General features: G+C 51.2%; 2 protein-coding genes across 13 annotated transcripts in view; one reads left to right on the top strand and one right to left on the bottom strand.

Moving 5' to 3' along the window:
- Window positions 1-324: 324 nt before the first annotated feature.
- Window positions 325-22,960, bottom strand: LOC146346463 (uncharacterized). 10 transcript variants are annotated; one of them, XM_084854771.1, is made up of 3 exons: window positions 22,149-22,960; window positions 18,112-18,459; window positions 325-17,985 (listed from the first exon to the last, which is right to left on the bottom strand). In XM_084854771.1, exon 3 carries the CDS (start codon window positions 7,316-7,318, stop codon window positions 6,080-6,082), a length of 1,239 nt encoding a protein of 412 aa, XP_084710897.1. In that variant the 5' UTR covers window positions 7,319-17,985; window positions 18,112-18,459; window positions 22,149-22,960; the 3' UTR covers window positions 325-6,079. The 10 variants fall into 10 exon arrangements, with proteins under 10 accessions (XP_084710897.1, XP_084710898.1, XP_084710899.1 ...); XM_084854772.1 differs by having other exon boundaries at window positions 22,745-22,960; XM_084854773.1 differs by having other exon boundaries at window positions 22,822-22,960.
- The window catches only part of GPT (glutamic--pyruvic transaminase), a 46,893-nt gene continuing 23,994 nt past the window's right edge, over window positions 1,593-24,491 (top strand). For 2 of the 3 annotated variants that reach the window (XM_084854755.1, XM_084854754.1), the window contains exon 1: window positions 18,428-19,666. In XM_084854755.1, the coding sequence (XP_084710881.1) occupies window positions 19,602-19,666 (65 nt within the window). In that variant the 5' untranslated portion in view covers window positions 18,428-19,601. Of the gene's footprint in view, window positions 2,146-18,427; window positions 19,667-24,491 lie in introns of those variants that run through there. The other variant, XM_084854757.1, reaches the window with a different exon arrangement.

Here is a 24,491-nt window from a genome sequence, read left to right as displayed (position 1 = left end):
AAGCTTTGCTGAAGTTGGGGTATATGATGTCCACAGCATTTCCACAGTCCATAAGGGAGGTGACCTGATCCAAAAATGAGATCAGGTTTGTCTGGCAGGACTTGTTCTTGACAAATCCATGTTGGCTTTGAGTAATCACTGCATTGTTGTCAAGGTGCTTACAGATTGCTTTATCATCTGCTCCAGAATTTTCCCAGGGATTGATGTCAGACTGACTGGTCTGTAGTTCCCAGGTTCCTCCTTTTTACCCTTTTTGAACATAGGGACAATGTTAGCCCTCCTCCAGTCATCTGGCACTTCCCCTGTCCTCCACGATTTCTGAAAGATAACAGACAGCGGTTCTGAGAGTTCTTCTGCCAGTTCCTTTATTACTGTAGGATGCAGCTCATCTGGCCCTGGAGATTTGAACTCATTCACAGTAATTAGGTGTTCCTTGACCATATGCCTATCCATCTCAAGCTGCAATCGTGCCCCTTCAGCCTGTACTTCGCCTTTGCCGGGGGGGTCCTAGACCCTCTTTTGGGAGAAGACTGAGCCAAAGTAGGAATTGAGCACTTCTGCCTTTTCTTTGTCATCTGCTATCATTTTGCCATCCTTATTTAATAGCTGAAACACCATTTATTTCCTCTGCCCTTTACTATGCATGTATCTGAAGAAAACCTTTTTGTTGCTTTTAGCCTCCCTCACTAACCTCAGCTCGTTCTCAGCTTTAGCCTTCCTGACACCATCCCTGCAATTCTGTGCTACCTGCCTGTACTCTTCCTTTGTAGCTTGGCCTTCCTTCTACTTCCTGTATATCCCACCTCTCTACCAAAAATGGTGTTCAGTGTTGCTAACAAGCGTTAAATAGAGAATAAAAACATCTTAATTAAAAGAAAATAAAAACAAATTCAAAGCACAACAATCGAAGAGTCTGCTTTTGGAGCATGGGGGATGGTTTTTAATATCTAAAATGGGTCTGGGCATTAGGAACATCTTACACCCATCTTTACTGGCTTCCCAGGACCAATTCAAAGAGCTGCTGTTGACCTTTAAGGCCTTTCAGGGCTTCAGACCTTGGTGCTGGAAGGACTGCCTCTTCCCACATGTCCCCACCTGGACCCACACTGAGAACGTCACCCGAGGCCCTCCTTCGAGTGCCCCCAGCAAGGAAGTGAGGTACAGCCAGGGCTGCAAGTGAAAGGGGCTTCTCAACAGTGACATCCCAGTTATGGCATGCCCCCCCAGAGAGGTACGACTGGCACTACTCTAAAGCATTTTTGAAGCAAAAACCTTTTGATTTCCCCAAGCCTGTTAAATCATCCTGTAGTTCTTAACACTGTAACACGATCTTTTAACATTATTCTCTTCTCCTACTTTTCTTTGATCCTTTTTATCTCATCTAGTGCTGTTTTAATCATGTCTTTTATTTTTTGTATTCTTATTGTATTGCGTTGTTATAGTTTTAATGTGTTATTTTTATCCTGTGAGCCAGCCAAACTTTTTGTTGAGGTGGCATGAGAATAACGCAAAAAATAAATGGGGCTCAGACCTGCCTGAATCCACACACACTAATAGCTCTGTCCCAGAATTCCAGATGGGTGGGTTGTAAGGTAAATGTGCTCTGCGTATGCACAGAAACATGCATTATGCATCTGTGACTGAGCCGTAGCGCTGAAAAAAGGTGCAAGGGTCGAGCTTGCCGAACTGAGCACTGGAGATATTAAGTCCTGCCTCTGCGGTTGAGGAATTTGGAGTGTGTGTGTGTGTGTATGAGAGAGAGAGAGACCTAGGTCTGGAGAATTGTGGGTCCCTGCCCCAGGGGGCTCTGAGGAGCTGGGGATGGCTTCCTCCCTCAGTTCCGGGGAGCTGTGCTCCCGCCGAAACTGCCAGGGTGCTCTGGGAAGCAGGCAGGATTGAAACGGAGCGGCTTCGCGGCCTGGGGTTGGCCCCGGGAGGCAGCTGCTCCAGCAAAGGTCAAACCAGCCTGTCCGGCCACATGCAAACGGAGGTGACACCCACTCCTGCCGCCTGAGCCCTCCCTGGGGCACTGCCTGCCTTATTATTAGCCGGAGGAGGAGATTCGCAAGAGGGCGGCCGGCTGCGCTGGAGAGGGGCCCCTGGCGACGCCGGCCGGGGAGAGGGAGACCCCCAAGGGACGAGGAGGTGAGTGGCCCGGCCGTTCCCTTCGCGAGAAGGGGCGAGCGCCCGACAGCGCCCCCTGCAGCCTGGCACAGGCAGGGCAGGCTTTGGCTGGGGGGGCGCTTCTGCGCGTGTGGAAGCGCGCGCACCGCACCATTGCTCGGGACGCGGGAATTGTAGTTTGTTAGTCTTCGCGTGCTTAGAAATGCCAGAGGCTGAACAATAAGGGCGAACAAGCCAATATTCGGAAACGAGGCAATTCAGCAGCCCCCCGAGCTGGGCCGCCGGGGGGGCCGGGGCGCCCGCGCCCGCCTTTCTCGCCAATTGCCGGAAGGCCCCGAGGGCCGGGCTGCTTCGAGGCTGGCGCCGCCAAAGGGGCAAGGCGGAGGGTCTGCTGGGCCTCCCCACGCCCTGCCCCGGCCCCTTGCTGGCAAGGCGGAGAGCCCCGCCTCCCCCCGGCCAACCCCTCCTCCTTCCACGGGGCGCTGCGCTGCCGTGTGCGGAGAGGCGGCCTTCCCCGCGCCCCTCGGGCCAGGCTGGTCCGTGTTCCGCGGAGCCGCGCGGCGCTGTTCGCGCCCAGCCCTATGGGATTCGGCGCGGCGGCGCGGCGGGATGCTCCGGCCTATACGGCTGGAAGGGGGTGTGGGGCTCTCGCCGACCTGGGGAGAGGGGCTGGCCGAGGGGGTTTGCTCCCCACAGGTGGAGCCTGCGACGGAGGGGCGGCGCAGCATCCTCTGCCGCCTTGCGAGGGTCCTGGGGCGCCCTCTCGGGGCAGGAGGCGGCTCCCTCGGCATCCCCGAAGAGGCTGCAGCTGCCTGGGTCCCTCGAGGTGCTGGGCCGGCCCGGAGGGGAGGCCGGTGGTGCAGGCCTCGTGCAGCCCCGCGCGAGCGGGCACGGGGCGCTCCTGAGGCGCCTCTCCGCGCTCTCGCGCCGGGCGCTCGGGGCTACGGCCTCCTCCTCTTCTGCGGGCGCGGGGGCTTGCGCGGCTCCCACCAAAGCGCGCAGGGGAGCCCAGTGCAGGAGGCGGCTCCGCGCCCGCCCCTTCAGGGCCGCCTTTGGCCCGGCAAATCTCTGAAGCCGCCGAGGGGAGACGCCGCGCCTTGCCTCGGGGGCCGCTGTAAGGCGGCCTCGGCTTGCCCCCGGCCCCGCTCCCCTCGCGGGCCCGCGGAGAGAGGCCGCCCCTGCCCCAGCGTCCGCCTGGGTCCGCGTGCGCGGCCTCGCCGGCTCGGCCCCTCCCGCGCCGCCTCTCTGCGCCGGGGGCGCGGCCCCTGTGCCTCAGCCGGGCCCCAGCGCGGGTGCGAGGGGCCGCTCCGGGCCTGGGCCCTCGGGGGCGGCTGGGGCGGGAAGGCGCTTCGGGCTGCCGTCGTTTCCCTGCCCCCCGGGGGGCCGCCGGTCCCGCCAGGTTTCCGCCACCAGGGAGAGGGGCCGCGTTCGGAAGGGGCTTTATTCCCGCCGCCGTCGTCTTCCCGCGCGGGGACGCACAAGGCTCCCATCCGGCAGGTGCTCCGAGGAAGGGCGGGGTTGCGTGCCAGAGCCCCGCCCCTCCCTTACTGCGTGCCCACGGGGCACCGGGCACCGGCTGTCCTGCCGGACGGGCCCCGGGCCACCTCCGCCGCCCCCGTCGAAGCCACAAAAGGGGCGCGCGCATCCCGGGCGACCGGCAGCGAGGCCACGCTCTGGGCTGGCGCGCGGCCTGGAGGCGGGATGAGGCGCCGCCCGGCCAAGAGCCTGTCCCAGCTCGCCGGGCGACACCGCCCTCCGCGCGGGCGCGACACCGCCCTGCCAAGCCTCGCGCGGGCGTTGCGCCACTCTTCCCTTGGCCCCTCGGTGCCCCATCGCGTGCAGCGGGGCCTGACGCCAAAGCCCGGGGCCCTGCACCCCCCCGGGGGGGGGTGACCACCCAGGGAGCAGCAGGCGATGAGGGCAGCAGAAGCAAACTCCTCACTGCTGTAGTCGCGGTGGTGCGACGATTCTTCAAGTGAGCTTAAAATGCAACACTGCACATGCTCAGAGTATATATTTTTCAAAATCCGGGTTGGTAAACATTCTAACATTAGGATGTTGAAGACGTTGCAAAGCATGGAATGGTGGTTGGGGTGGGGGAAGAGGACAAAGATTAGGTGTGTGCTTCACAACGGGAGCTATGCACAGGTTTGTCTAAAGCAGGGTTGGTCTAAAGTTCGTCTAAGACGGTGAAGGCCAGGGTCTGAAATTGGGGCCCTCTTTCGAGGCGCGAGAGGAGTCGGTGAGCTGGAAAATCCCCAAGTGAGTCCTGGAGGCCGCTCTGTATATCTTCCAAGACAGGAAGCGTGGGATGTTCGTTATCCCGAATAAAGGTAGAATGCAGCCACAGAGGAACTCGGTGCCCATGGACTTTGCACGGGTGTTAGTGTGCTATTCGCACTTTGGGCGTGGTGGTTGTACAGAAGGAGAGTGGTAATTAACCCACATGAACAGCCTTGGTTGCCACTGTTTTCTGAATGGGTGTAGTCAGATTAGTAGGCTTGTTATCATGGAATGTTGGGAGTACATCTAATTGGATGGGCTTGATAGCACCTGCTGGAAATCCCTCAAACTTAATTGGAGATAATGACAATGTTAGAAGCGTCCTGCTGCTCTTTTTTGATGGTGGGCAGTCAGTGGCAAGCTAGTTCTTAAGGGCAGAGGTGAGCACTGCCTTCCATACAAGGACTGCCTTCATTCAGGGAGTGGTATTTGCACCGTATTTTAAAGACATCATGAGAGTCAGCACCTCCAGAGGGTCCCTGGCCAGCAAGGAAGACTTCCGGATCATAGAATCATAGAAGAGTAGGGTTGGAAGGGGCTTACAAGGCCTTCGAGTCCAACCCCTTGCTCAGTGCAGGAATCCAAGTCAGAGCATCCCTGACAGATGGCTGTCCAGCCTCGCCTTGAATGCCTCCAGGGTGGGAGAGCCCACCACCTCCCTAGGGAATGGGTTCCACTGTCGTATTGCTCTGACAGTCAGGAAGTTTCTCCTGATGTTCAGCCGGAATCTGGCTCCCTGTAACTTGAGCCCATTATTCCATGTCCTGCACTCTGGGATGATCAAGAAGAGAACCTGGTCTTCCTCTCTGTGACAACCTTTCAAGTACTTGAAGAGTGCTATCCTATCTCCCCTCAGTCTTCTCAAAGCTCAACATGCCCAGTTTTTTCAGTCTCTCTTCATAGGGCTTTGTTTCCAGTCCCCTGATCATCCTTGTTGCCCTCCTCTGAACCCTCTCCAGCTTGACTGCATCCTTCATAAAGTGTGGTGCCCAGAACTGGACACAGTTCTCCAGATGAGGCCTAACCAGTGCTGAGTAGAGGGGAACTAGTACTTCCCAGGATTTGGAAGCTATGCTTCTGTTAATGCATCCCCAAATACCATTTGCCCTGTTTGCAGCCACATCACATGGTTGGCTCATATTCAGCTTGTGATCTACCGCAATTCCAAGATCCATCTCGCTTGTAATGTTGTTGAGCTACGTATCCCCCATCTTGTAACTGTGCATTTGGTTTCTTTTTCCTAGGTGCAGAACTGGCATTTATCCCTATTAATATTATTCTGTTGTTTTCTGCTCAGAGCTCCAGTCTGTCAAGATCACTTTGAATTTTGTTTCTGTCTTCCAAAGTATTAGCATCCCACCCAATGTTGTCATCTGCAAATGTGATCAGCATTCCCTGCACCTCCTCCTCCAAGTCATTAATAAAGTCATTAAGTCATTAATAAAAATGTTGAAGAGCACTGGGCTCAGGACTGAGCCCTGCGGTACTCCACTTGTTTTGAACTCATTCAAAGTAATTAGGTGTTCCTTGACCATATGCCTATTGACTTCAAGCTGCAATCCTGCTCCATCAGCCTGTACTTCGCCTTTGCCAGGGAGGTCATAGACCCTCTTTTGGGAGAAGACTGAGCCAAAGTAGGAATTGAGCACCTCTGCCTTTTCTTTGTTATCTGTTACCATTTCGCCATCCTTATTCGCTGAACCACCGTTTCTTTCCTCTGCCTGTTACTACGCACGTAGCTGAAGAAAGCCTTTTTGTTGTTTTTAGCATCCCTTGCTAACCTCAGTCCGTTCTCAGCTTTAGCCTTCCTGACGCCATCCCTGCAACTCTGTGCTACCTGCCTGTACTCTTCCTTTGTTGCTTGGCCTTCTCTCCACTCCCTATATGTGTGCTTTTTTGTTTTCAGGTCATCCCTAAGCTTTTTGTGAAGCCACATTGGCTTCTTCTGTTGTCTTCCACCTTTTCTTCTTGTTGGAATGGTTTGTGATTGTGCCTTGAGAATTTCCTTTTTTAAAAGCTCCCACCCATCTTGGACTCCTTTTCTCGTTAGAGTCGCTTGCCATGGGACCTTACTGATCATTGTTCTGCGTTTATTAAAATCAGCTTTCCTAAAATCCAGGGTACACGTTTGGCTACACTTGGCTTTTGCTTCCTTTAGAACCATGAACTGAAGTATAACATGGCCGCTTTCCCCCAGAGTTCCTGTACCTGCTACTTTACCCACTAAGTCATCTCTGTTGGTTAGGATCAAGTCAAAGACAGCCAATCCTCTAGTTCCTTCCTCGACTTTCTGTAGGAGGAAGTTATCCGCCACACAAGTCAGGAATTTCCTGGAGGTGCCATGTTTTGCAGAATTTGTCTCCCAACAAGTATCAGGGAAATTGAAGTCCCCCATTACTACTACATCATGGTTCCTTGAAACATTGGCTATTTGCTTTTGAAAAGTTTCATCCTTGTCGTCTCCTTGATTGGGTGGCCGGTAGTAGACTCCGACCACCAGGTTCCTTTTATTCTTTGCTCCATTAATTTTGAACCAGATGCTCTCGATGGGGCTACCAAGCTCATCCTCCTGTATTTCTGTGCAGAGATATGTATTTTTCACATACAGTGCAACCCCACCTCCCTTTCTGTTCCTCCTCTTCTTTTTGAACAAGTTATATCCTTCAATTGCTGTATTCCAGTCATGAGAGTCATCCCACCAAGTCTCAGTTACACCTGTCAGGTCATAATTTCCTTTCTGTATTAAGAGTTCAAGTTCATTCTGTTTGTTTCCCGTACTCTGGGCATTAGTATATAGACATCGAAGACCATGTGCTTCATGGTCTGGCTTTCTTCCTACATGTTTCTGAAGGCTGTTATTGGGCACTATTAGAGCTGCTCTCTCCGTTGTGGTGCATGAGCCTTCATCCATTGTTACCCCCAACTTTATGTCTCCCTCCCCTGTAGGATTCAGTTTAAAGCCCTCCTGATGAAGTTCTTCATGCTGTGGCCAAACACATTCTTCCCATCCTTTCCTTGCCAACAGCCCATCTTCCAGGAAGTATAGCCCGTGGTCCCAGAATCCAAATCTCTCACGCAGGCACCACCTTCGTAGCCAGTCATTCACTCAGAGTATTTTTCGTTGCCTTTCTATCCCTCTTCTAACTACTGGAAGGATGGATGAGAAAACTATCTGGGCCCCAAAGTTCTTGAGTTTCCTTCCCAAAGCTTCGAAGTCTGACGTGATTTCGTCGTAGCTCCGCTTGGCGGTATCATTTGTACCCACATGAATGAGAAGAAAGGGATACCTGTCAGTGGGCTTTATGAGTGCAGACAACCTTTCAGTCACGTCTCTGATCTGTCCTCCAGGGAGACAACATACCTGGCGAGTCCACGGGTCTTCGTGACATACTTGGGTTTCAATCCCACGCAGCAAGGAGTCTCCCACTACTACCACTCTTCTCTTCCTGTTGTAGGCCTTGGTTTCATGATTCACCAGCTGCACTGAATATGGAACCTTTGTAAACTGTCTCAGTAAATTAGCTTAATTGGTCTAGCGAGCAGTACAAACTGTATTTGTGTGGGGAAATTACTGCTGTCTTTCACACAAACAGACACATGCACACAGTGCACTGATAACCATGTGTGCTCCATCCAAGGTTCATTTGAGTTTTACCCTGGAACGCTTTTGTGAGCACCAGGGCGTGGCCCAGGAAATACATAACTCTGGGCATATGCAGAATGCCTGTTTGCACAGCTCCTTTTGATTTCACTGGGGCATATATAGGCAAACATCTTGCTGGATTGGGCCCCATGGACTAGATCTAGCTGTCTCCCACTGTGCCTCCCCCCACTTCGTGGTGCCCCAAAGCCAGGGTGTCTCCTGGCCTTTTAGCAGGGTTGCCTCTGGTGTTCACCTGGATTGGGGAGCAGAACTATTTTCTCGAGAGGTCACAGTGGTGGGAGCACTCAGGGCAGCCTTCCCCAGCCTAGCTCGCTCCAGATGTGTTGGACTGCAACTCCCACAATTCCCGGCCAGCATGGCTGGTTCAGGGGAGCGCACCATCATCACATGCCAGCTCAGCGGCCTTCCAGCCTGCCTTTGGCCCAGAGCCAGATGGTGCTCTGGGGTGACCCCTTAAAGCTCACAGAGGGTTCCCATTGCTCGCTGCCAGAGTGGTCTGTGTTAAAGTGTAGATCACCCCTGGAAGTAATTTAGACAAGGGCGTCTTGGCCACGCACATAATGAAAGCAGGCGCCAATGATGCAAGATCCAAGGCGGGGTGTCCTGGCGGGGCCAGTGCAAGCTTTCTGCTGCCTGAGGTGGGAGAGCACATGTGCGCCTCTGCTGCATCCTCCCCCAATGCTGCCGCCGTGTGCCGCATCTCCCCCCACTACGCCTTCCATCTCCCACCTACCTCCCCCTTGGTGCTGCTGTTGTGGCTCTCGGAGAGCAGCAGCAAGAGGAGCCATAAAGTGGCCAGCACAGCTCTGCAGAGAGATGGCCAGGCCCAAATGCCTGGCTCTCAGGGTCCTCGCCTGCAGTACAGGTGGTCTCCAGGAACGGCCCTCAGAGCCAGGGATTTGGGCCTGGCTGAGCCGTGCTGGCCGCTTTTTATGGGCAGTGTGGCTCTGGGGCTGGCAATATAAGAGTGAGAATAGTGTTAGTGAAGGCAGCATCTCAGGCATGTGGGTTGGGGGGAAAGCTGGTGCTGCACTGATGGTGAATGAGAAAAGCAGCTGCAGCAGCAAAGAGAAGGGCTAGTCTGGAGTGAAGGAGCTGCTGCAAGCACAACTGAAAGGTGGCATTCAGGGCAGGGGGTAGCAGCAGGACCCAACCCTGCACTCTGTGCAGCGTGGCATGTGAGGCGGGCACCTCACCTTCATGGGAGGACCAGCCCTGTTTCCCAGAATCCTTTGCAACATGGCTGCGCTTGCACAAACAGACCTGAGTTCCAACGTCTCAGGGCACTTGGATGGCAGGCAGAGTATGTCCAGCAAAGGCCCCCACGTCATGGCACTGTGCCTCCGAGGGAAGCTGCATCTCTTGAAGTTCTGTCTCTCATGCAGCTGTTTGAGGCACAGAAGGAGAAAGGGGCGGCAACCTCAGCTCTGACACTCTGGAGTTTGAACAGGGACTCAGATGAGTCAGAGCATGCTTAGAAAGCAGATTTCCCAGCAGGAAGGGAAGGGGCAAAGTGCAGGGCCGGGGACAGGAGGGGTCTGGAGGCATTGCTGCATCAGCATGGCCTCTGGGAGCCTTTGGCCCACAATGCCTCTGGTGCCCAGTTCCTCCATCGCTGCTCCAAGTCCCACCCACCCAGTTCAGGGGACCTTGCTTCTGCCTCATTGCTCAGGCTCCCAGCCTGCCTAGAGAGCCAGTACCATCGTGCTCTGGCTAGATTTGGGGCTGCTGCCTTTTAAAACTAAGACAGCTGCTGTTAAAGGCGAAGGAGTGGGGCCAGTAAACGAAATGTGGCAACCCCCTCAGCCCTCACACTTTCCCAATTTCTAGTTTTCAGCCCCGAGTTGTGAACAGGTTCTTGCTGGGACAACCACACTGCTGTTTCACGGGCCTCTTGGATCTCTGACCTCCAAGATGACATGTTCACACTTCCTGGGTTTCTGGAGCCCTGCCCTAAGCATCCCCCTAAATCAATAGGATTTACTCCTGAGTAAATCCCACTGCAGTGGCAGTTACTCCCTAGCAGGTGTGCAGGGGATTACAGCCCTAACCTCAAGTGCTGTCCTTCAAGCCTTGTGTGAACAGGTCGGGCGCCTCTAGCTGCACTAGCTGTTTCACCAGATGGGGCTGGTTTGGGGGCACAAGGAAGAAGAGACCATCTGCTTGCTGCTATCTCATCACAGAATGCCAGCTGCTGGTGGGGCAAGGAACAGAGGCAGCTGTCGCTTTCATGCCCTGCTTGTGAGCAGGCTAGGGGCCGTCTGGCTGCCTACTGCTGGAAACAGGATGCTGGGCCATCTCCAGCTAGGGCTGGGCAAGACCCCTGCCAGAACTGTAGACAGGACTGAGCTAGCTGGGCCCATGGGCTGACTCGATACAAGGCAGCCTGCTGTGGCCAGCTACACCTCTCTTGGCCTAACCCAGCAGGGCTGTTTTTATGTTCTCATTCAGCCTTCTGCAGCCGGTTGCCCTCCAGCTCCCCTTTTGACCCTGCCTGCAATGCGGGGTCCTCTTTGGTTTGCTTACTCTGTGCTGCTTTTTCCTTTTGACTCCCTCCCCTCCTTTTCTCCTTCTCTTAAAAATCCTAAAGAAAACAAAAAATGAGTGCTGCCAGTCCAAACCAGTGTGGGATGGCACCAGGTGGCGCCTAACAATCCAGAGGGCCTGTGGGGAGCAATTAGGAGAATCCAGAAAGTGCTCCATCCGTTTGCCCTCTTCCCTAGCTGTCTGAAGCGCGGGGAAAGGGAGGAGGGATCCTTGCGCCGCTCCTGAGTGGCTGCTTGGCCAAGAGCATTCCCCCCTCACCTGCTTGTCTTATCGCTGTTTGTTCAGCCCAGGAGAGGTGGCACCAGCATATGCCAGGTTTTGCTGACGGTGCCCTTTCCAGAGCAAGCTGGCATTTTAAAAAAAGCTCCTTGCAAACACACCCTCACTCGCTACAGCAAGCTGCCCTTTTGTGAGAGTAAGCAGACACCATGTGGGTCAACTGCGGAAAGAGCATAAGAAGAGCCATCTGGATCAGACCAAAGGGCCGTCAGGTCCAGCATTCTCTTCACACGGTGGCCAACCAGCAGCCTGCAGGAAACCCCCAAGCAGGACACGAGTGCAGCAGCGCTGTCTCGGCCGCCTTCCCCAGCTCACTGTCTCTGATACTGGAGGTAGCATAGAGCCATCAGGACTAGTAGCCATTGATAGCCTTCTCCTCCTCCATGAATTTGTCTAATCCCCTTTTAAGGCCGTCCAAGTGGGTGGCCATCATGACATCTTTTATCATTCAAGTTAAGGTGGTGGGTTCAGCCACCAAGTAATTTCCTGATTTGCTAGCTAGACCACTGACATCAGAAATGGAGGGCATTGCATGATTGGTCAAGGCAACAGTCATGCTCGGCTTAGGGGCTTTTACTTGAACTCAGATTCTCATAGAAGTAAGAGTTTGCTCCCTCTTCACTGTCTTCCTGATGACATCTAATTGAAGGCCTAGGTGCTCTCTCAGATCATCTGCTCTGCAATGAACTCTGCACATGCTCTGAAATCCAACACTCTACTCAAGTAGGTAACATGTAACTGGCTAAGCTAGGTTGACTTGATTGATTTTATTTGGAATACTTTGTGTGTGACTGTTGCCTCCCCTTCTCCCTCCCCCCCACAATAAACTTTTTAGTTTTGGGGCATTCATCTGCTTAAGGAATTTAAAAATGAATTTATCTCTAAACCCATGCGAAGGACCCCAGACAAACAACCACTAGCATTCTTAGGATTTTCTCAAGGTTCTGTGTGTCTGGGCTTTGGGCTAGAAAATCCAAAGCACTTTCCCTTTTTGCCCCAGGGCTGGGCTGGAGGGAGGGGGCCTTGGCAGCCAGGCTCAGAAACTCCCCAGGTAGCTGGACAGATTGGAGGGTCATCCTGACTGGTGGCAGCCTCCCAGTCATTCCTTTGGGGGGAGCAATGGCAGAGAAGGGGTCCACCTGCAGGGAAAGTCATTCCTCCCCTCCCAGATTCGCAACACCGTGGATGAAGGGCATTGGGCAGTCAATGGGTCTCCCTAGGGAGGGTTCCACTACTGGGGTGCTACTACCAAAAAGGCCTTTTCACTCACAATCACCCACAGCACCTCACCAAATTATCCGTTCAACAAAACCAAAAAGCATGTATTGCCATGTGTACTTGTGTACACGTGTATACAGTAGAAAAAAGGCAAGTAATGGGGTTGCAGGGAGACATGACAGAGAGGCATGTACGGTGTAGAGAGGGAGAGGTTCTTCTCCCACTAATACTGGAACCCCATGGGGTCCTCCAATGAAGCTGAATAGTGGGAGATTAAGGACAGACAAAAGGGAGGACCTCTTCACACCGCACATATGTGGACCTTTAACTAAAAGTTATGGCGCACCATGGCAGGAATTAGAGCAACCCAGGTGGAGAACAAAGTAAAGAGACAAGCCAAAGGGTACTCAGAGAGGTGGTTTATTATGAAAATAGAATAAGCATGTGGGCAGAATTCAAATGGGAGCGACAATTGTTTGGCTAACTCTATGGAGAAGATAGGAGATAGGGAAGATTGAGAGCAGCGGGATCACACACAAAGCAGGATAGCACAGGGGCAAGATAGCGCGGCCGAGGAGGGGGAAACCAGCACGAAATAAGCGCACGTAAACACAATAGGGGCCAGACAGACTTGGGACGAATCTAATCAGGCCTGTAACACAAATAAAACCTTGGCCGGAGACAACCCAGGGAGCTGTTTGAGAAGGAGGCAAAGGAAAGGTAGAAATACAAAAGGGAAAGAAGAGTCCATCTTGGGGCTGATCCGGATGTTCAGAGGTTTTAAACGGTATATGTGTGTGTGTGTGTGTGTGTGTGACAAAAGGTCCCAAAGGTCAGGAGGGGAAGCGGATGGTCGGGTGGAGAAGAACTGTGGGGTGGGGTGGGGGGATGCTTACCATTTGACACAGTGAACAGGCGGTCTTTTTGTCTTTTTTTCAATTCTTAATAAAAAGTGAAGCAAAGACGGTTCCACTCAGCAGCTGATTGCCGGCCACTTGAGAAACCTTGCTGGAAACTTTGCCATGTGAGGAGACAGCATGGTTCCTAGCAGGATTGTATGGGGAGGGTGGGAGGGTGGCTGCCCCTGGGTTACACTTTCCAACAGTTCTAACACAGCCTTCCCCGCTGCCCTCCAGATATGCTGGACTACAAGTCCTAGCATCCTGGCTGGGGATGCTAGGAGTTGTAGTCCAACACATCTGGAGAATACCAGGTTGGGGAAGGCTATTCTAATCTACGCCTCCTGAACAGAGGGTGGGAACTGTTCCTCCTGTCCATATACATGTTTGCAACCTATTTTGGCCCGTCCTACGTTGCTTCACCTTTCTCAGAAAAAAGAGCATTGGAGCCAAGGCGCTGGGGAAGTGCTTGGACATGGAGGTGGGGGTGTCTTTCTTGGCAAGGAAGACAGGAGCGCCATCCTCTGCTTCTCCAATCTGTGGGCCCTGATGTAACGTCTGTCCAACTAAGATGCAGGAGACCAGACCCGAGCAGGTTCTGGATGAGAACCAGGTTGACCTGGGGGGAGAGGAGAATGAATAGGCAGCGAGCCTGTGTACTCCAGTTGCTGGGGAACATGGGCGGGCGGGCACTGTTTGTGGGTTCCTGCTTGTACTCGTGCCCTGCTTGTGGGTTCCTGGTCGGCAGCTGGTTGGCCACTGTGTGAACAGAATGCTGGACTGGATGGACCCTTGGTCTGATCCAGCAGGGCTCTTCTTATGTTCTTAAACGCCAGCCCTGCAATGGATGCATTGTCTGGCCTTGGGGGATAGTGTCTCTCCCTCCCATCCTTAATGCATCATCAATCTGTAAAGTATAGGGTTGCCAATTTTGTTCTTTATGGGCCCCGCTGCTGTTCCTTTAATGGAAGCCTGCCCCACAAATATTAAGCAGCCGAAGCTTGTCCCATCACTTTACCTCCACCCTAGGAATAGACCCACCCCCTTAGTTTCCATGGGGCAGGCTGCTGTTAGAGCTACTGGAACTGGGCCAGTAAAAAAGCAGGGAAATGCAGCTCAAACTGAGCTATGAGCAGACTGAGCACTGGATGGGGGTCACTTCTTATTTTATTTATTTATTTATTTAATATTTTTGGATCACCCTTCCACCCAGTGAGTGCTCAAGGCCCTGTACAATAAAAATACAAAAACTAAAATGTGTAACAATACCAACACTTAAAACATGTTTTAAAACTGGGGATGAATTATAAAAGCAGAGAGCAGTGTTAACAGCTCGGTGGATCAATATCATCTTCACCAGCCATCTAAACGACTCTAAGGAGGAGGCTAGCCTAACCTTCCCGGGGAAGGAACGCCAAAACTGGGGTGCTGCTACGCAAAAGGCCCTGTTGTGAGTGCCCACCAACCTCACCTCTCTAGGAGGCAGGAAGCACAACAGGGCCTCAGATGATGAGTGTGCATTTTGGGCAGGCTTATACAGGAGGAGGTGGTCTTTCAGAAACAGCTGCATGCACAAATGCGTTGCTCAGACTGGGCCTCAGCCCAGATGTAGGGATGGCTACAGGGGCTGGAATGGTTGGGTATTTGCCAGGACCCCAAGGCCAATAGAGGGCCCACTGACTTGCAAATGCTAGTTCTCCCACTGCACAGAACTTCCAAGAAGATCCGTTGCAGCCAAGAGAATTCTTAGTTTGCATGTTCTGCCTCTTCTAGGTTAGGGACCCCAACCAAAATTATCATACCTGACACACACACACCCAGTCCTGGAGCCAGCACTGCCTAAGAGCGAATGTCCATCTTGTCAAGCTGGCAATTCTCACAGTGGCTTGGCTGGATGTGTGTGTGTGTGTTGTGGGGTGGCGGCGGCGGCAGTGGTGTGTGTCTCATCCACCTTCTACAGTGTGGGTGTCTTAGTTAAGGATGGTCCCAAAAGGACCAATGAAAACAATTAGCTGGGGTTTAGCATAATGATTGTGATGGTTATTTGTTTATCTGTGTAGTTTCTGAAAATGCAGTAGATGCTTTCACAACAGATCAGATAAACAGGTTTGCCCTGATGCTGGGCTTGAAGGCAGGAGGAAACCTTCCTGGCCTCCTTCTGCTGCTTGCATCGTCCCAAGAATTTCCAAAGAGTTCCGTTTTGGAGTGTACGGCTTTGTTCCTCACAAGGCCAAAGAACTGCTTCAGTCTGCTGGCACCCAAGTTCCGTCTTCGGTGGGGGATGACCCTGCTAATAGCCGAAGCAGGATGAGGGGGGTGCTGGGGACCACCTGAGCATGGAGCAGCAGGTGAGAGGAGTTGCGCCAGTGGCCAGAACTGGCTCAGAAGGGCTCGGCTTGCAGTTCCCAGGAGGCTGGATGACTTCACAGCTACAGCCGATATGGGTCTTGTGCTCCATGTCCAGCTCTGCTCTTGACCATTGTGGGTGTGCAAACAAGGTTGCTCTTTTTTGTTGTGGGCTAGCTAATTAGCAACATCACTTCTGTCCCAACAAAGTAAACTATAGCCCTGTAGTGTATTTCAGTTGACAAGTGACGATGCCATGCAGCTATATTTGGTCACTCAAGGCGCAACCCTATGCATGTTTAGAGGGAACAAAGCCCCACAACTCCCAGCCTTCCCCAGCCAGCATTGTGCGCTTACGCACCAACACTTTTCCTACTTGAACTCAGAATGTAAAGCAGGAATGAACAAGGTCTCTCCCATCAAAGCCCACTGTAGGTGTGCAAATGCAGAGGCATCATAGAACCCTCTGGTGTTTTCGCACGTGGCACTAAAGAGCCCCCGTGATGAATGTTCACTTCCATGGTAGTTGCGCCCTGTTCCAATGTTAAAGCAGGACAGCCTTCCCAAACCGGCTATACTGGCTGGGAATGATAGGAGTTGCAGTCCAGTGTGTCTGGAGGACACTGGGCTGGGGAAGACTGATGGAGGATGCCAGCGGCCTGCTTTGACACTGGCCATGACAGGTTGGGCATATTCAGCTGACACCATTTTAAGCACCCCAAAGGAAGCCCGTCTGGTTGGAGGAAGGGAGGCGGGGTGGCTCTCATGCACAAGGGACTCTCGAGTGGGCCGGCCCCCCAGTGCTCTCCTGCCTCCAGGTCCTGGTCAGGTCACCCTGGACCCTTGGGCCTGAGTGTGAGTGACCGGTGCCTCCAGCTCTCCTGCCCTTCTCAGTGTCTGGATCTGTCCATAGTCATAAGCAGGGCAGGCCAGGTGGCAATTGGAGAACCTGTTTCTCGGGTTTGCTGGTAATCCGGCTTCTCTTGTAGGCAGGGGGATTCCCCCTCTGATCCCTTCAGCCTGAACCAGCTCAGCATACAGTTTCCTGGGCTGTCCCGTCCCTGGCCCTGGGCAGCTAGTGACTCATCCTGCCACTACTGAAGGGATACTGAGTCACCCCAACTCTTCCTCCTCCCTCCCAGTTTGATGGGTGGCTCCATGTGCCCATTACCATGGAGGGCTTGTGGTAAAAGTCCAAACTGGACTTGGAGGTCCGTGCCGAGCTGCCCTCCAATTAAGCTCTGGACACACAGGTAAGATTCAACTCGAGTTTATTTGTGTACAACGAAGGCAGCTCTGTCAACCCAGAGGCAGCCCAGATCAACGCTAGGGTTGGAAGGGGCCTACAAGGCCATTGAGTCCACCAGTTACATTTATAATCATAATGTGGCTAAATAAGTGACATCAGCCAAGCCTAGCGCGCATGTCTGGTCATTATCAACTGAGCTTTTACTGAACCACCACCCCCGGCTTCTTCTCAGAGCCCTGCAACTTTTGCAAGGACGATGATTCTTAGGTCTGGGGTGAGTTGCTGTGGAGACAAGATAACTTATCTCTACTGTCCTAACAATTTCTTCTTCAGTACAGAAGAAACAAAGACAACAGTTATGGGCTTTTGAGGAATCTCCCACATTGGCACAAAGAAGCCGATCAACATGGCCTTGCCTTAGTTATTTTCCACATTCCCTCATTTGATCCAATAGGAGCGGAATTCTTCATATTGGATCACCTAGAGAGTGCCGTCAGCCCACTGCTTCAGCAGTTCTTTCCGATTTTCTACCTTTTCTTGTGGCAAGCCTTGATTCATAGCAAGAAATTGCTGGCTAACTTGTCTTTTTATACAAGACGCAAAGCATGCAAAGATACAGGGTAAGAACAATACCACAAATAGAATACCCAACACAATGAGAAAGCCTTGCCTCAACCAGGCAAGGTTTGAGAACCATCCAGTTAGCCAATCTATAGGATTCCATCCTTTCCAGGCTTGTACAGGTACATGCGTTACTTCTCTAATGTCTGCTGCCAATTGTTTTACAATTTTTTTTCATTGTCATCAATCCTTAGACAACAGTCAGACCAATTACATTTTCCACACAGGCCACCTTCAGCTGCCAGCAGGTAGTCTAAACCCATTCTGTTCTGGATTATGGCTTCCTGCATTTGAGTCATCTGAGTAGCAAGCAGGCCTAAGGCATCTGCAATATGATTGGCAAATACTTCAACTACTGCCTGTAGCCTGATAAGTCTACTGGTGAGATAGGTCAAATCTCGTGCTACTATATTGGGTTCAAAGACAGCTGGACTTACCCCCAAACGGTCCATCTTTACAGGTGCTTTTAAAACAGAATGTTCCCAATGTAGGAATGACAGACCACCATGTGTGAGCATTTGGAAACCCCAAATCCTTTCAAGTGCTGTTATCTGACTTTAAAGGAACCAGGGGGCTTGCCAAGTTAGCTGCACTTAATGGTTTGGCCTCCCAGGGCACTGGAGCCAAGGTAGCCTTAGAGGCCGCTAAACAGATCTAACAGTCTGAAAGTGCAAAGGTTTGTTGGGTGCTCTGAGTTATACTCAGAACGCTACTTGGGGAAGAATCAGTCTGTAATACTGGCTCACGAGGACAACCTATACAAGAAGATAGACGGTAGATTAAAACAACACATCCAAACATTTTGCCAATGCAAGCTCTTCTCTAACATGCACGCTATAACGCTTAACCTTGCTAGCAACCCAAATTCAACTACTACCTACCCTTGCTTCGTCCACAGGGTCCGGAGAAAGGCTAGCGGTGCTGTTCCCCTGTTGTGCGTGGTCCTCACCTTTGCTCCCTCCTGCAAGTGCAGGATCAGAAGAGCCTTTTGATGGATCCTTTGAGCGATAGGTGTAGTGGATCCAAGCGGACTTTCCTCTCACCTTTATTGCTGTGTGAGTGGTCAGCAACACAAGATGGGGACCAGTCTAATGTTCTTGGAGGCCTTCGGCTGTCCATGCACAAATGATGACCTCGTCTCCGGGTAGGAATGGATGAGCTGACACATCAAGGGGCAGTGGTTGCGCGTTGCCCACGTGCCTGTGGATACGCTGGAACTGGCCCTGGAGCTAAATAATATAAGCAGTTAAGTCTTCATCCCCTCCTAGCAGTGTAACATGAGGAACAGCCCATCCTCGGCCAATTGGTGGAGGCCTTCCAAGTAAAATCTCATAAGGAGACAGACCCATGGGCTGTCATGGGGTGGTCCTTACTGACAGTAAGGCTAGAAGTGCAGTAGTGAAATGTGATCCTAATCTGAGAACATACACTGAGGTGGGCCAAATCTTGGGACAATGTCCTTCATCAAACGTTTCCCTACTTTTTGGGCTGTGGCTTTCCTGCAGGGGAAAGCCTTTACCCATCTCGATAATTTATCTACATTGACTAACAGCCACTGGAATCCTTGTGTTTTGGGCAAATGAGCAAAATCAATCTGAATGGATTTAAATGGCAATTACACCCATGGTCTTCCGCCTTGGGGCCCAGGCGGTATTACTTTTGCATTCTCCTTCACACACTGAGGGCAGGCAGAAACCACCAGCTTAGCCATTTGATGTATACCCGGGGCAAACAATTCTCTGCAAATCCCCTTTGCCAACCCAGTACTAGCCACATGCCCCTGGCTATGGTGCTGTTGTAATACTGGCCTTAGACCTGCTTTTGGTGAAACAAGCCTGCCATCTGGGACAGCTCAGGCTCCAGTGCTATCTTGTGTAGCTCTAGCCGTTTGCCACACTTTCTTCTCCTCTGCACTGGCAAGTTCCCACCATGTTAATAAGGGTGGGGCTGGTATCACAGTGCAGAGGAGGTGTTCAGGAGGCAGTGGATGAAGGGCGGCTGATTTTGCCTCCTTATCTGCCCTGACATTCCCTTGGGTGACAGGGTCATTACCAGTCTCATGAGCTTTGCAATGTACTACTGCTAATTCTTGAGGCAAATGGATTGTGTTCAGCAGCCTGTCGATTTCAGGACCATTGGAAATTGGTTTTCCCGCTGCTGTGATGAATCCTCGCTCTTTCCATAGGGCATCTGTAGCATGAGAAACTCCAAAGGCATATTTAGAATCAGCGTAGGCTGTCAGAGATCTCTCTCCTGCTTTTTCACAAGCTCTGGCTAAAACAGCCAGTTCCGCGGCTTGTGCACTTTTATTTCCTGTCAGAGGTCCAGAGTCAATTACTTCTGTGTTTGACACTACTGCATAACTTGTCTTATGGATTCCATCCACCAGCCTGGAAGACCCATCAACAAACCAAATGAATTCAGAACTTTGCAAAGGTGTGTCTTTCAGATCATCTCTAGGCATTTGCACGTCACGAATAACTGCTTTACAGTCATGTGGGAGATCTGGATCTTGCTCAGGCATAAGAGTTTCAGGGTTTAACACGTTACACTGTGAAATAGTTAATTCTGGAGTCTGGAGCAACAAAGTCTCGTGTTTGGTATAACGGGCGTTGGAAAAAATGCTGGGTATTTCGCTCGGTTAACAAGGCGGATACTGCATGGGTTACCCAGAGTTGCAAAGGATGACCAAGTACAACGTCTTGGACTTTTTCAACAATGAGTGCCGTGGCTGCAACACTGGGCAAACAAGAGGCATAGGCTTTCGCAGCGCTGTCTAATTGCCCAGAGCAATACCCTACTGGCCTCCTATGAGGTTTAAAATTTTAACATAGAACTCCAGAAGCCACATCACGTTTCTCATGTACAAATAAAATAATAGGTTTAGTATAATCTGGGAGACTTAAAGCTGGAGTGGATACAGGGAGAGTCTTTACTTGTTCCCAAGCCTGGGAGTCAAGCTTTGTCCATTCACACTCTCCTGGGGCCACAGCCTTTGTTTTTTCTATCAGTGGCTTCACAATTTCAGAGAAACTAGGGATCCAAGCTCTGCGATACCCCAACATGCCAAACAGGGCTCTGACCTGGGTTTTAGTAGATGGGGCATTCATTTTTGTAATGGCACGCACACGTCTACAAAATAATTTTCTATTCCACAAGACAGAATGTGTCCCAGATATTCAACTTCAGACTTACACCACTGCAACTTCCTCTTTGCAGTTTTATGTCCTCTTTCACCTAAGGCGTTAACTAATATGACCGAATCACTTTTGGAATCTTCCTCTGAGCATGCACAGAGTAAAATATCAGGTCTAATACTGTATATACACATACACTTGCAGGGATGCTGCATATTACGGTGGCGGAATTTGGGACAACATTATGTCTTGGGATCACAAATGTATTGATTAGCCTGAGGTCTTGCACCATGCGGTAACCGGGGGGCTGTCTTGGCTCTACCCTCTTTTTGACAGCCAAAATTGGGGTGTTACATAGCGAAAAACATTGGACTAAGACACCTTGTTTTAAGATTTTTTCAATTAGTTTCTCAATGCATTCTCTGGCTTCCAATGACATGGGATATTGCTTCACCCATGGGGGGGCATGTCAGTACGGATAGTAATTTTTATAGGAACTGCAGATTTTAGCAGCCCGATTTCACCCGAATCTTTCGCCCAGTACTCAGATGGCAGCCCTCTGAGCTCTTCTGGCAGATCTGTGTCTGTCAGGGGACTGGCCTCCTCTAAAAAAGCCATAACATTGGAGGAAGGCAGGGTGACATGGAGCCCATCTCAGCTGAAAGTGATAGAAGCAATTAACTTTGCTAGCAGGTCTCTTCCAAGAGGTTTACTGGGCTTTTTGACATCATCAGGAAGGAATGATCTGCTGCAAAAGGGCCAATTTTAACCGTAACTGGTTGACTCAAGGGGAACAGTGGCTATTTTTCTATCAATTCCTATGACACTTTTTCCGGAACCAGAAAGGGGTAAGGTGATTTTATTTAGCATGCTTTTTGCAGCGCCAGTGTCAAGAAGACAGTCATAAGGTTTCCCATTTATGTTAAGGGTCAGAAAAGGTTTTGCCAATTTCAGTTTTCAGCTGCTTCGGGTTTGACTCTCGCTCTCGTTACTAACCAACTCTAGACCTCCTTCTACCCATCATTCTGACGTACCAACACTTTCTGCTCCCTGGTAAGTGGCGGGCCCTTGCCCCTGCCACTGCCCAGTCCACTGATCTTCTTACCTTTGATTCCCCTTCTGGGGACACTCATTTTTCCCATGACCAGGTTGCTTGCAATAATAGCACACATCCTGGTCATAACCACTTCCCTGTCCTCCCTCATTTGCCCCTGCACTTGCTCCTCTACCACGCCCTCTCTGACCACGTCCATGACCAAGCTCTCGTCTTCTCCCTCGGCCACACCCCGGGAACCTTGTTCCCATAATGGCTGCCCCCAACAACTTTGCGTCTAACTCTTTCTCATTCTTCTGTTGCTTCTGCACCTTCTCCTCCCTTCTATCAAACACATACTTTGCTATTGCCAACATCTCCACACAATTTTCCTGCCACCCTGGCTGGTGTTCCCTGAAATATTTTTGAATATCAGGAGCGGCTTGCTCCACAAACATACCTACTATCAGGGCAGCATGCCTTGCCTCATCAGGGTTAATGTCCCATACATGCGCAGAGCGCGAGTCAAACGAACCAGGAAATCAGCGGGGGATTCTGATTTTTCTTGAGTCACAGCCCACACCTTAGACCAGTTTATAGTTTTCTGACCCATTTATCATAGAATGGTGTGCATCCATTCTTGGTACTGAGTTATGACTGTCCAATCAGCTGCATCATTCAGACTTAACGGGGGACAGGGGTTGGGGTAGTCGTTTAAAACCCCTATTTGTCACATTTGTGTACATACCCTTTGAATTTGGTTTATAACTGGATACATTCTTTGGGATGGCACCAGATCTTGGTTCTCTGGGTAGGGGGGCGGTGGACAAGGCGGCAGAGGTGGCATGGATGGTACGCTTGAGAAGGATGCTGCTTTACTTCTTGCCTGCCTTTTCTCAGCCATGTCAGCCCAGAGAAACCAATAATCCATGTTTTCGGACACCCTTTCTAGAGAACAAGGTGGAGATCTCTTAAGATGTTTTGGTTGAAGGATCCTTTGGGTGGCCATGAGTGACTAAGAACTGGCCATTTTTCTGTGTACAACAGAACCAAGCGCTTTTTACTCAAACCAGCCATGCCTGGCAGAGTATTCCATTGCTTAAGCATAACATCTAGAGATGACCCCGTCGGGACACTCCGACCCCCACCCATATTGTCTCCTTCAACCAGTAAAGGCTGTCCTGTATATACCTTTCAATACTTAATGGACATCACCTTTAACAAAGGAAACCAACCAGGGGGTCTTACCCCTTTTTACCAGTAAATCTTACCCTACTTGGAGTTGGCCTTGGTTTTGAAGCACACCCGTCCCGCCCGTTCAAGAAGACCGCAAGGTGAACTCACCTAGTGCCGGCTGGGTTGTTCAGGCATCGGGCGGGGCGTGATTGCGCTGCAAAGCTGGGCCCTCTGGGCTGGCTCACCAGATTGTGGTAATAGTCCAAACTGGACTTGGAGGTCCGTGCCCAGCTGCCCTCCAACTAAGTTCTGGACACGCGGGTAAGATTCAACTCGAGTTTATTCGTGTACAACGAAGGCAGCTCTGTCAACCCAGAGGCAGCCCAGATCAACACTCACCAGTTACATTTATAATCATAATGTGGCTAAATAAGTGACATCAGCCAAGCCTAGCGCGCATGTCTGGTCATTATCAACTGAGCTTTTACTGAACCACCACCCCCGGCTTCTTCTCAGAGCCCTGCAACTTTTGCAAGGACGATGATTCTTAGGTCTGGGGTGAGTTGCTGTGGAGACAAGATAACTTATCTCTACTGTCCTAACAATTTCTTCTTCAGTACAGAAGAAACAAAGACAACAGTTATGGGCTTTTGAGGAATCTCCCACATTGGCACAAAGAAGCTGATCAACATGGCCTTGCCTTAGTTATTTTCCACAGGCTGAAGCCACCTCCCCCCTGCTGTGTCTTTTACTCTTTTATTGGGTCCATTAGATGTGCATGTCTACTCACAATGAGTGCTTTGAAATGGCATTGATGCCCAAATGGGAACCAACCTATTTCTCCTTACTTGGGACTGCAGCTCTGTCTGTCTGGGTTCGCACAACACAACAACCCACAATCAAGGTTGAGTGTGGGTTGTTGTTAAACCGTGGGTTGTTGTTGAAGTGTGAGTAGTGTTGTGTGAACACAGCCATGCTAACAAACCACAAACAACCCACGAAGAGAACCTATGGTTTGTTGTTGGGTTGTGAACTGTGGGTTCATGGTCAACAAACCATGGTTTGTTAGCATGACTGGGTTCACACAACACAACAACCTACAGTTCAACAACAACCCACCTCACTCAACCCCATGCTCAACCTTGAGTAGGGGTTGTCATATTGTGTGAACCCAGTCATTGTCTTATTATTTCAGCTGTGCCTGAACACGACTGTTCACTTTTGTTCTCTGCCTACCAAGTGTTTCGACTAAAGTTGGAGACAACCCTGAGTAGCTACTGCACATTATATTTTCAAAAATGGAGGGGGGGATCAGCCATTATATTTTGTTTGTCTCAACAGTCCTAGGTGGGACTGGCCAGGCTGGCTGGGGCTGATGGCTGTTGTAGTCCAACATATCTGGAGGACATATATTAAGACTCTGACCATGCAGACTTCATGACTTCAGCATCAAGTCAGCCTTTTCGTTCTTCTCTTCCCCATCCCTCTTTTTTTCTAAGATCTAGTCCAAACTTCTTCAACCTGGTGCCCTCCAGATGTTGTGGACTACAAGTCCCATTAATCCCAACCAGCATGGTCAGGAATGCTGGAGGATACAGTCCCAAAATCTGGAGGGCACCAGGTTAGGGAAGGCTGATCTAGAGGTTTAGAAAGCTTGCTCGCAAAGGGCTCTGGAGTTTTTGAAAGCTTGCTTGCCATTTTGTGCATATTTTACTTCTCCTAGTAAAAGTATTGCCTGACCATGGATTTGGGAATTTCTCAGCACAGTGTCTGCAGGTCAGCAGTAGCAGCCGGCTGTCTGTTAGTGGTGCTATGGACAGATTCATACAGCTGTGTTTGATGCAGTGGTGGTGTCACCACGAGCTGACTTCGGTTGAGTGAGGGGTGGGGGGGAGACTTTGATGGGATCATGTGG

This window comes from Heloderma suspectum, chromosome 4 (genome assembly GCF_057233095.1).
Source record: "Heloderma suspectum isolate Gila_16-S chromosome 4, 16-S_ref, whole genome shotgun sequence".
Lineage (NCBI taxonomy): Eukaryota > Metazoa > Chordata > Lepidosauria > Squamata > Helodermatidae > Heloderma > Heloderma suspectum.
The sequence above is the reverse complement of the archived record's forward strand: the minus strand, read 5'-3'. Positions and strand labels throughout refer to the sequence as shown.